General features: G+C 50.5%; 1 protein-coding gene across 1 annotated transcript in view; it reads right to left on the bottom strand.

Annotated features, from left to right (window-relative positions):
* EFCAB6 (EF-hand calcium binding domain 6) overlaps nucleotides 1-12,367 on the bottom strand; it is a 245,902-nt gene that overhangs the window by 167,294 nt on the left and 66,241 nt on the right. Inside the window, exons 7-8 of the mRNA XM_061124022.1 lie at nucleotides 6,514-6,650; nucleotides 2,232-2,344 (exon numbers count right to left, since the gene is read on the bottom strand). Coding sequence (XP_060980005.1) covers nucleotides 2,232-2,344; nucleotides 6,514-6,650 — 250 coding nt within the window. The remainder of the gene's footprint in view (nucleotides 1-2,231; nucleotides 2,345-6,513; nucleotides 6,651-12,367) is intronic.

Genomic DNA, 12,367 nt, shown 5'->3' with positions numbered 1-12,367 from the left:
AACAGAAGCTTTATTCAAAGATGTATAACATTACTAGGATTAGAAAGCTGTCTCTCCTTTCCATATTGAGGTATGGACAGATGCCAGGAATAATGCTGATAGTGGTTATTCCTGGGTGGTAGGAATGGTTTGGTTGTTTATTTCAACTTGTTATTCATCCACATCAGTGCCTGCCTTCCAGGGCTGCAGGAAATACGAAAAGACCCAGCACAGAAGCATATCCAGGTTGGTGGCTGGCCCTGAACAAACACTCTGTAGGTGAGGTCGATTACTATGATTACCAAGTTAGGTACATAAACCTACTGGTGACGAACATGCTCTGTTATCAGGCTAGATCCCGCCTCCTATCCCACTTGAGCTAAGTGTGCACAGCCCCAGGCTTCTGCCAAACAAGTTACCCCCGAGGGCCCTTAGCTCAGAGCACTCACTCCCCTGGTGTTCGTCACACGCATCCTGTGAACCCCAGTCCTGCAAAAGTGCCCCCTTAATCAGACATCCTTCTTCCTCCCATGAACTCCATGACACTTGGTTTTTCTCTTGTAGGCATTTAAATAGTTTGTTTTGGAACTGAGTGGTTCCCTGGTAGCTAGATGGTAAAGAATCCGCCTGCAATGCCGGAGACACCAGTTTGATTTCTGGGTCAGGAAGATCTGCTGGAAAAGGGATAGGCTACCCACTCCAGTATTCTTGGGCTTCCCTGGTGGCTCAGCTGGTAAAGAATCCGCCTGCAATGCGGGAGACCTGGGTTCTATCCCTGGGTTGGGACGATCCCCTGGAGAAGGGAATGGCTATCCACTCCAGGATTCAGGGCTGGAGAATCCATGGACCGTATAGTCCACAGGGTCACAAAGAGTCAGACACTGCAAAGAGTTGGAGCTTAACAGCTCAAATCTTGACTCTACCACAAACTAGCTATGTCACTTCGGGAAATTCATTTAACACCCTTGAGTCCAAGTTTTCTCCTCTTAAGATATGGGATAATAATATCCACCTCACAAAGCCGTTGAGAAAAGTAAACTGAAAGTTAAGGTTTATAAAGTAACTACACAGAGCACAGTAAAGAGATGTTTTTAAAGATTGTTTTATGTGACATGCTTTATCTTATCCATCTTATTAAAATATTAACAGGACTAGTCCTATTAACATATATATATACGTACATATACCTACAAACACACACATACACACACACATACTTCTTAAAGTCAAGAGTATTTTACTTGGCTTTGTTCTCAGTGAAGGGCCTATTAGTACAGTGACTTGCAGGTGAGCTAACACAATGTAAAGGATGATAGGGTCCTTGGCAGGTCATACTGTCTAGTAATTCCCCAAACTAGTAAGGCTTTGAAAAGTAAGAGTCCTGGGGTCTGCTATACGCTATCTCGGTTAGTGAAACTGGGCTGAAATCTGAGAATTTATCGTGTTTTTTTAAGCTTGCTAGTCAGGCAGATCAGGGAATCAGAGAAGGTAGTCCATGCATATTTGCTGCAATCACTTGTGCTGGTCCCAGACAGTGACGGCCCATCTAGAATGGGCCGGTCCCACGTGGCAAACCCCTGAGGCAAGAAGACTGCTTCTTCAGACAGCCCAGAGCCGGGAAGGGAGCTGCTGCTTGCTTCGTGTGTCTAGCCTGGAGGAGCCGGACCCCTGCTCTCTGCACAGCTGTGCAACCCCAGGCACTACGTTCCAGAGGCTGGGACTTCCACCAGCACGAGGGAAGCTTTTCCTTCTCAAGGCTGTATGCCTACGTGAGCCTGGCTTTAATTGTCTGGTACAACCACATTGACTACTCAACCATTTCCCCTTTTGTATCAAGATCTGTCCCATCATTAAAAGAGTAGCTACATGTTCACTATCAGTAATTTTTGAAAATACAGAGGTAGCAGAAAGAATCAAATACCCAGAGATGTACCACTTAAAAGACAATCCATGGTTCAGAGTTCCTTTCTAATCATTTACTGATATCCCACATACATTCTGCCAAGTTATAACTTTGTGAAGATCATTGCCTGTGGCTGCACAGTTTACCATGTGGATAAGCTGTGACTCACGTAACCCCTTCCCTGTTGCCAGACATTAATGTCATCTTACAAATAAGGATACCATGCCTGTCTTGGTGGATAACGCATTTTCCATGTTTTAAAGCACTTCCTCAGGACAGAGTCATAGACAAGGAATTACCACGCCAAAGGATATTGAAATCTTTAGCTGTGTGCTTTAAAAATACTGACCTTGACTTCCCATATTATATTTAAGGTTCAAGTCATTGTTTGAACTGAGGTTCTTCAAGAAAACCTTATAATCCACTGCAGCATCTTTATCAATATTGTAGTGTTGTGCAAACCTAAAATAGAAACATTCATTAGTATTCAGAAATTCTGATACAGAGCATCTAAATGAAGCAGGTTTGTTACTGAGGTACCTTTACGCTGGGGCTGGCATTAATTTTAATGCATTGCTCCAGCTAGAGCTAGAAAATAGAAGTAAACCCTAGGAAATGTTACTGTAAGATTTTTTAAATGCAAATACCCCTGAAACGAACATAATCAACTATGCCTCAATTTAAAAATAAATTAAATAAATAAAAAGGAGGTATTTGGCAGGGGGGAAATCTCATCACTCTGCTTCCAGAGGGCTGTGTATTGGTGTGACTGGACAGGAATGTCTTAGGACCCATGAAAGGAACACCCTTGCCTGCACCCCTAGGGCCCTCTCCCCTCTCTGGTGGGAGTGGGTGAGGGGCACCTCTGCACTCAGACGGCAAAAGTAGGTCCCATTTCCTTTAATAATTAGTGGGGGATGGATCTGGGCCATGAGTCAGCATAGGATTTCTATAACCAGACAAATCTAGAGCTGGGGGAGGACAGAACACATCCCACCTTCTTGACCAAGTACATCATTTCACAGAGAGAAGCCATGCCCAGGATGGCATATCATTTTAAAGCAGTTAAAGGTGGGAGGGGGGAGCTTTTCTTGGAGCATTCTAGGACTTGCATGTATAGGAAGAGAAATTTTTAAAACACTTAAGCAATGTCTCTTCCTGAAATATACAGAGACACTCTTTTTTAAAGTCAAGATAAATGGAATGTTTGGATTCTTTTCTTTTTTCTTTCTAAAATGAAATTTCTATTATTCAAATCTGCCACTTGATAAATGGTTTTCTAGATAATTTCTGCATTATTACATTTATAAAAAATTGACAGTTTTTAAATGTTTGGTTATATTGTCTCCATATGCGTTGGTTTCTATAATTATCTAATTTCATGCTGCTTTCTAAAAAATTTAGTAATTATCACTTAAAGTATTTGTTATTTTTCTGTTTTCCAAATTTAACAAAGAGTAATGTCGTGTATTCATTTCAATGCATACCTTTTTTTTTTCCACTTTGGTGAATCCTGCCTATTGTCCTAGTAAGAAAAATTATCTTGAGATATGATAGCTGCCAGATGTTAACACTGAGACTCCCTAAATAGCTCCATCTTTCATCCACAGACTCTGCCTGGCAACATAAGCTGTAAGCACAGGAACCCAGAAGGTGGCCCCTGATGGGCTCCTTTCCGAGTTGCTGTCCTGCAGAAAGTCTCCACTGCTCTGCCGCTCCAGGAAAATGTCAGCATCCTAATAAAAAAAAAAACCCTGTCACCAGCTCTCCCGATTCCTGTGAAAACTCAGCATTCCTTCCAACTGGTCCTGGCTCAAGAGGGTCCTGACCTTTCCTAAAGTTCAGCCCACCGGCATTTGTAATACCCACTACACGGTCGCTGAGACCAGGCAGACACAAGCCCATGGTAATATTTCCTACAGATACGATTCAAAAATGAAGCCTCGGTACTTCCCAGGGATGCAGTATCTCAAAAGCTTTTTCTTTTTTTAAAAACAAGAATCAAGGCATTCCCAATCCCAAGTCAGACCCATTCCCAAGATGCAGCAATAAAGGCCATTTTCCCACGGACCTGATCTGCAGGCGGGAGAAGTCACACGTGTGCAGATGCCCAGGGCAAGACGGCCACGTGGGAAGACTGCCTTCAGGGACAAAGGAGACGATGCCAATGGACACATAAACCTCTTCAGCGTCACCACCTACAATTGCGCCTTGGGCTGCATTCATCTGCCCAGGCAGCAGGCTGACCAATTGAGTTTGTTTGTTTCTTTGTTTTTCAAGGTAACAAAGATGATTTTACCCGGATGCAAATATTTTGTCCTGCAGGGCGGTGCACAGGACAGTAGAGGGGTGTGAGATGGGGAAGGGAGAGAAAACCCCGCGGGTCTCAGGACAGTTGGGCCAAGCATAAAACCTGGCAATGATCGTCTCCCCCAGTTCTTGTTTCCACAGGCTCGACGGTGTTCTGCAGCCTCAAGAGAGCTATTTCTCAGAGAGTAGAGGGCACCCCTGGGAGTCTTCATGATAGTGAGATTATCGCTGTGAAACGAGCACCTACTACGTGCCAGGCACATGGCAGGCACACTTTGCACTTTCCTCGACGTCCTCCAGCCTGGAGAGGCAGGCTCCTGAGTCCCGTCTCTTTAAGAGAAAGCTGAATCTCAGAGAGGCCCAGGAGGCTAGGGAGGGCAGACACAGACCTGACCCCAAGCATGCCTGGCTTCAAAGCCCAGACCACTCCTACTTCCCTGTGCCCCCCCCGCAACCCCACGCTGAAGGCTGATATTAAAGAGAAAGCTGTTAGATAAAAGAAAGGATTCAAAAATGCATTGTGTTTCCTGCTGAAACACTGAAAAGGCAAAGCTAATACTGAAGCAGCTTCTCAAGGAAAGACTATATTCTCTCCAGCTTCAATAAGAAAAGCATTAAAGCAATTGAAGAAATGGTCTACTTTTGATCTTCCCCATTTCAGTTCTAAAGGAAAGCAATTCTATTATGTTAAGTTCCTCCAGCCTTATCACACAAACAGTATTGTTTTTGAGGCTTAAAAAAAAAAAATCTCAAATAAAAATTTGTGGAGTTCTTTATTATTCAATACTTGTGAGATGGGGAAACAGACAGTAACATTTTTTATAGATTTACTAGGTTGGAGACTGCAGTGCCAAACACAAGGTTTATTGTCAAATAAAACACTGTTTTGTATTTTGATTGCCTGTTTTAGAAGAGTGTTGCTTCTGTTCTATAATTGCGTGCACAAAATTATTTAATTTGTTTTGTTTGGATCTTATTCTGGACATTTTCCCAGTCGGAAAGATGTAAAAATTAAAACATCTATTATGTCTTTTATATTCTGAGGTGGGTTATAAAGAGAAAAAGAAGAAGAAAATATTCAAAAGACTCAGAAATATCCATATTTTAAGTCTCCATGCTTTCCAGGCCCTGCCGTGGTCCGTGAGGCTGTCGTCACATGCCCTGCAGACTTCCTTGCTCTGGGAGCAAATTCCTCTCCTAACAGAGGCAACATCGTCTTTATTTAATAAAATGACGTAAGCAACCACAACGTCCCATTTTACTAGCGATTTATAACTGCAGTGTGATGTGAAACCCTTAGGCTCAGGGGTAAATAATCAGGCGTGGTACTTTCGTTAATGGCCTGGAGGGTGCTGAGAAAAGTGGGAAAAGGGAGGAAGACGATGAGGACCTCTTGACTGAGGTTACACACGGGCTCCCCTTCCAGAGGCATCCATTCCAAAGTCAGGTAGCCACAGAATCTGAGCATTTGGCTTATTGAGCATGGAGCTTATTGGAGGCTCAAAAAACGTGCCACTTCCAGACACTGCGCTCGAGTCGGGGCAGGTGGCCGCAGCTTCCAAATGCCGTGGAGCGGCCCCTGCATTCCCCGCTGCTGCCGTGCCCGCCCCGAACTCGGCAAGCACAGACCTCAGAGGAGAAGTCGGCTTCCGTTGCTACGTCAGGATGGAGGGCCAAGAGGGAGCGCAGCGACCAAAGAATAAATGCTGAAATGTTCACTCTTCTCCTAACCCCGGGCCCGGAGCGGGAGTCATCTGTGAACTGGAATCCCGGGTGGCGGAGGGCGTGGTGCCAGGCAGGCAGAGGGAGACCCTGGTGATGGATGGCTCAAATAATCAAGATGTGTTCAGAGTTGCAGGCCAGCTGACTCTCACCCGAGGCAGGCTGGAGGAATTGGAACCGTTAGCTCTCAATTTTGAGAACTCGTGGAGAGCTTCAGGGACACGGGAGGAACGTCGACTGAGTATCTCTTTTAAAAATGGTCAAGACAGGGACTTCCCTGGTGGTATGGTGGCTAACACGCTGCACTTCCCAATGCAGGGGGCCTGGTTTGATCCCTGGCCAGAGAACTAGATCCCACATGATGCAACTAAGAGTTCATATGCTGAAACTAAGACCTGGCACAGTCACATAAATAAATAACATAAATGTTAGAAAAATAATCCAGTGTTAGAACTATTTTAAAAAGAAAAAGAAAACAGTCAAGACAGAGGAGGTGGGAGGGAAGACGCTGCCTGGACCCAGTAAACCCGACAGGTCCCATTTTGAAACTGGTTGACGCTTCGACTGAGCAGTGTCTCAGCACACCTTTGCTTACTTACTTTTTGTATTCCTCATCTTTCATCTTCAAACAGAAGGTCTCCAGAACCCTCCTCAGCTCATGTGGCTGGACCAGACCAGTTGTGTTAACATCAATGAGCATAAGGGCTTTGATGACGGTTTTAATGTTTTTGAAAATCTGCATATAAAAAGCGATTTAGGAAAAGTCAAAAGATCCAGTGTTAAAAATCAGGATGGTAATAAAACATCGCGAGGATGAACGTGTTTAAACACTTCTTGTAAAATAAAATGTTTCCAAAGACACACACTCGTAGATATTGCAAAATGACACATCTATGGAAATAAGGACACTTTCCATTTCTTGAATGTTTTCAAAGCAATTTTCTCTATAAATGGTCTTAGTAAGTTGAGAAAAAAACTCTTTCTGATGTAAAGTGGTAGGTCTCATACACAATTCATTCCCTTGTAGAGCCATATGAAAAGTCTTTTTTGTTACTTGATACTTTAAAACTATAGTTCTGGCATAGCTGGACGTGGACAATTTTTATTTTTCATAGCCATATGCAAACTATTTTTACTAGGAGCTAGAAAAATATGAGTATATATTTCAACCCCTCTGAATTTTTAAAAGACGTTACAGGAAAAGTTTTACAGCAATCTTTCCCAAATTCAGCAAATGCATATTTATTGGGCATGCGGACCTGAAAGGCATTTGGTAAGGCCCCGTGGAGACACAGGGCTGTGTGCTGGTCCGAAGCTACTTCTGCATTAAGGAGAGGAACAGCCATCGGGGCTCAGTGTGCCAAGCCCAGAACTGCGTGAGTGAGCCCTACAGAGCCCCACAAAGGAAGCGCCGTGTCCCCACTCTTAGTGAAAGCTGAGTCTGATGAGGCTGCAGGAGTCACCCGTCATCGCCCGGTTAGATGACAGTGATGCCGAGGGCGCATCCCCCAGCATCCACGGTCCATGGATCAAGTCTATCCCCAAACCTCGCTCCCGCAGACACGAGAAGGCATGTAAGTAAACATTGCCCAAGATAGGAACCATGGGAACAAGAGCCCAACACCAGAGACAGACAAAGGAGGAGCTGTGGGTCTTCACAGAGGAGGACAAACACCTCCAGTGGAGCTCCCCAGGGGGGCTTCCTGCAGGAGGCGGCATCTGAGCTGGGAGGAGAGGGCACTGAGAATACCAGGTGTGAAAGCAGGCTTGTGCAGGAAGGGTGATAACGCCCAGTCCAGCTGGGTCCTGGGAGGCCTGACCACATCCCGCTCCAGATCAGACCAAGTCCAGCCCGGACGCAGAGGGGACCCAGTGCACTGCAGGGAAGGGCTTTAGGGAAGGCTGCAAGATGGACAGGGTTGTTCCCGATTTCCTCGACATCTTCGCTGACTGCTCCCTTTACTGCCTTTGACCTGAAGGAGCCCCCTGGCAGGACCCCCACCCCAGGGTGAACGTCTTAGGGACCCTCTGCCTGAGAGGAAGCACTGTGCTGGAGGGGGGATGGCCTCGTCCTGGCTGCTCCTGGCTGCATCAGCTTGCCACCTCCCCGGCCCCGACCAGAGGACGTCAGCCCCTCACACCCACCCTGCCTCAGCACCGTTCGTGCGGTCCACACGGACGACCTCTGACCTCTGACTCAGCTCCGCGTCCTCCTCCCGTCCAGAGGTCACCTCCCTGCTCACACTCAGCACTTGTCACCAGTAAGTGCTTCGCTCCAAAACCAAGCCCCATGTCCAAGGATCCCCTAACTTTCAGCTCCCTTCCCTGAGGGCCAACCCCCAACAACTGTCTTCCCTCCACAACCCCGCCACGCTCCATCTTTATACTCCTGCCACACTCTATCATTATACCCGCCACCACGCTCCATCTTTGGGCTTCCCTTGTGGCTCAGGTGGAAGAATCCACCTGCAATGCAGGAGACCTGGGCTCAATGCCTGGGCTGGGAAGATCCCCTGGAGAAGAGAAAGGCTACCCACTCACGTATTCTGGCCTGGAGAATTCCACGGACTGTATAGTCCATGGGGTTGCAGAGTCGGACACGACTGAGCGACTTTCACGGTCCATCTTTATACTCCCCGCCATGCTCCATCTTTATAATGACCCACTGCCTCTGTGCTCCACCCGCCCCTTCCGCCTGCCTCCTCCTGTCTGGGCGAGACCCTAAATCTGGCCAAATCCGACTCACGGCCTCTTCCAAGTGCCCGATGTGGCTGGAGAGGACAGGCCATGGAGCCCTACCTGGGTCCCCTCACTCGAGACACTAACCCCACCAGCAGCGGGTGCATAGGAATCCTTGTCTCCGCTCCCCACTGTCTCTGCTCTTCACCTCCCTTCCCATCCGCCTCCTTCCTCTATCACGGATAACCTTCCTTCTTCCTTACAGGGAAAACAGAAGCCACTGGAAGGCAACGCCCTGTGCTTCGGATACCCACAGCCCGTGTGCTCCTGCACCCAGGGACCAGGTCCCTTCCTCATCTCACCCAGGGATCAGTCTGATCCTCCACACCCAGGAACCAGTTCCCGTCCTCCTCTCACCCAGGAATAGTTTCCGTCCTCTGCACCCAGGGATCGGTCCCATCCTCTGCACCTAGGGACCGGGTTCCATCTTCCTCTGCACCCAGGGACCGGGTTCCATCTTCCTCTGCACCCAGGTACAGGTCCTGTCCTGCTCCAGACGCTGACCCCGCTGCCCTCACGCACACAATGACGTGCCGTATCTGAACCATCTTAGAAGGGAGACCTCCCTCCTCGCCTGGCCTGTGCCTCTAGCTGCTTCTTCCCTTGTGCAGAAATCCCCCCCAGAAGAGCTGTCTGCACTTTCTGTCTCCAGTGTCTCTCCTACAGCCGATCAGCTCTGTCCCCACCACTGCACAGAGACTGTGACCTTGTCTCGGTGGTGACTTTGCCAGGTCCAGCGGTTCCTGGGGTCCATCTTGCTGTCCACGCATCAGCCCTCCACCCAGCTCAGCGTCCCGTCCTCTGGACACACGTTTCCACCCCAGCTTCCACACCCCATCCCGGGTCCTCCTTGGCTTTCTGCCTTGGGCTTGGTCTGGTCCCTGCTGGTCCCTCTGAAGTCTGGGCATGCACGGACTCAGGCCCCAGGTCTCCTGGCTTGTCTAACCACACTCCCTCCAGGGTGGCCCCGTCCTGTGGCCTTCATAACCAGCCAATGGCTCCAGCCATCTGTCTCCACCAGCCCTGGCCTTGCCTCTCAGCCTTAGTCAGGACACCCACTTTGAGAGTCCAGCAGACACCGGCTCCACCTGTCCCGTTGTAGCAGGGCCATCCCGCCAGATTCTCTTCTCAGTCCCAAGAGCCCAGCAGCCCTCCCATGATGACTTTTCCGGGATCCAGCCTGTGTCTCTACCTTGCGCCCTTGGGCTGGGCTGGGCTGGGCTGGTGGAACCACCTCCCACCTGGGCTCCCAGTGTCCACGCCTGACCCATGGCTGAGGCTGAGCAGCAGCGGGGGGGGGCCTGTGTATCCAGGGCTGGGCACACACCCATTTGCCCACTGCCTGCCCGGCGCTCCGACCCCTCCAGGTCCAAGGCCAGGGCCCCGCAAACTGGCTCCTAGCAGTTCTCCTGCCTCGTCCCAGTCCCTGCCGCTCCTCAGGAGTGCCAGCCAGGTGCCTCTGGCCTCAGGAACATTCACTCCTCCTCCTGCCCGGAACTTTCCTCCCCAGACTCCCACTGGCTCCTCCTTCGCTTTTCTCGGGGGTTGGTCCACGTGTCATCTTATCCAAAAGGCTTCCCCTGACCCCATGCCCAGCCCTCATCTTCTTGGTACTCCTCACAACTAATTTCAAGCCTGTCTTTACTGCCCGTCTCTCCCTCGGGGATGTGGGCTCCCTGAGAGCAGGGTTCTGCCCACCACGTCCCCCCCGGGGTCTAGAGCAGCTGCCTCTACAGAGCGAAAGAATGAATGAACCCAGCTTCTTTTCACCTGCTAGGGAGAAAGCCACACTCTGAGGAAGCTGTGTTCTATGTCTGCGAACACACCTCCCTAGAGCCAACCCTGAGAGCAGTAAGGATTACATTCAGTGCAATCAAGCCTACAGTAATAGGATCATTGAATAAATAGTCATTGGATTTTGTCATGTGCCAAGCCCTGTGCTAAACTGTACACACGTCTCCCACTTCTACCAACTAGGGGGCCTTGGCTGAACCGAGCTCAGTATTCAAAACCCAGAAGACCAAGCCCGCAGCTGCCTGGACAGCACTGGCTGCTGTGAAGCGGCCCGGGCGTGTCCACCCTCAGCTCCACCCCTTTGTCTGAGAGCACGGAGCCCCCGCCACTAGAGCACTTGTGCCCGAGGCCAAAAAAAAGAAAAAACCCTCAGCGCTTTGTCTGCTGCCAAGTCCTGATTCACCTCTTCTGGTAAAACGGGAGGACGGGAGGCGATGTGCTTTTTTAAAAAACCCGAAGCAACACATATGGGCCCCGCAGGGAAAGCGGGGAGTTGCAGAGCTGGCACGGAGCGCACAGCCAACCGGAGGTGTATCTCCAAGTCTCCTATCGCTTGTCAGACTGAAGCTTGGCAGCCTCTCGGCGGAGCTGCAGATGGTGAGGTTTATCAGAGGCACCGGAGCTGGGGCTGCGGCGTGAGGGCTGCTCCCACCCGGGACGGAAGGAGAAGCGGCCCGGAGGGAAGGAAGGGCCTGCCCTGCCCCAGCCCACTGCCCTCGCACTTGAGGAGGGAGACGAGGAGAGGGAGACGGGCAGGGAGATGAGGCGCACTGCGCAGGGAGCACCCAGCTCCTCTGGGCCGGCTAGATGCCCGCCACCTGGGCTCAGCCGGGACACGTCCGCATCGAGAGTCCCTGCCTCTGAGACCCCTGCTCCCCACAGCCCACCAACCCGCACCGAGCGCCTTCATGTCACAGGCCCTCCAGGGTCTCTTCACCACAGCCCGGAGCCCTGGACAGCCTGACCCCCACGACCTCCTGACCTCTCCCGGCCCCCTCCAGCGACATAGGCCGGCCTGCGCTTTCTCGACCGGCGAGGCTTCTGCACATCCGGCTTCCTCCCCACGGCGGGTTCCCTTGAGGCCCTCATTCGGGTCTCGGTCCCAGGTCACTGGCCCCCAAAAGCCTTCCCCGTGGCCTGCACAAAAGCGCGCCCTCCTGCCTTCCTCCCTAGCGTCCATCCACACCTGGACATGTCAGATTTCTTTCGATTGCCTTCCTGATTCATTGACGTGTAAACACCATGGAGGGGGTTTCAGTCTCATTTGCTGCTGTATCCTCAGGCTGGACAGAGCAGGTGCTCAGAAATGTTTGCACAGTGAGTTCGCCGAGGTCACTGCTGCCCAAATGTGCTCCTGGCCCTGCCCCTGTCCACCCTGGCTCTCCTGACTGCACCTCATGCCATCACTGGCCCCCTGACTTCCATCTTGACATCCTGGTGTAGCCCTGCCTGAAAGGGGTACCCAGCTCCTCCTGCCAGGAGGGGACCTCCCCACTCTCTGCCTGACCTCGGCTCTCCAGGATATCCACCACCCTTCACTTCCCCCCGGCATCCCGGGGGGAAGTTCAGAGAAGCCAAGCCCATGGAGGGAGAAAAAGGCTGTGCAGCTTACAAAAAGGGAAGGGCCTCCTTCCAAACCCAGCTTCTCAGAAAGGAGACGGTGCTCTCCTGGCGCAACCCTGGGGCCTGTGGAAGAAGAGCCCCCTGCGCTCCATGCGTGAGTGCTAAGTACGTGCTAAGTCGCTTTGGTTGTGTCTGACTCTTTGCGACCCCGTGGACTGCAGCCCGCCAGGCTCCTCTGTCCATGGGGATTCTCCAGGCAAGGATACTGGAGGGGGTTGCCATGCCCTCCTCCAGGGGATCTTCCCGACCCCGGATCTTATATCTCTGCGTTGGCTAGCGGGTTCTCTACCACTGGTG

Source organism: Dama dama, chromosome 22 (assembly GCF_033118175.1).
Source record: "Dama dama isolate Ldn47 chromosome 22, ASM3311817v1, whole genome shotgun sequence".
Classification (NCBI taxonomy): domain Eukaryota; kingdom Metazoa; phylum Chordata; class Mammalia; order Artiodactyla; family Cervidae; genus Dama; species Dama dama.
The sequence above is the reverse complement of the archived record's forward strand: the minus strand, read 5'-3'. Positions and strand labels throughout refer to the sequence as shown.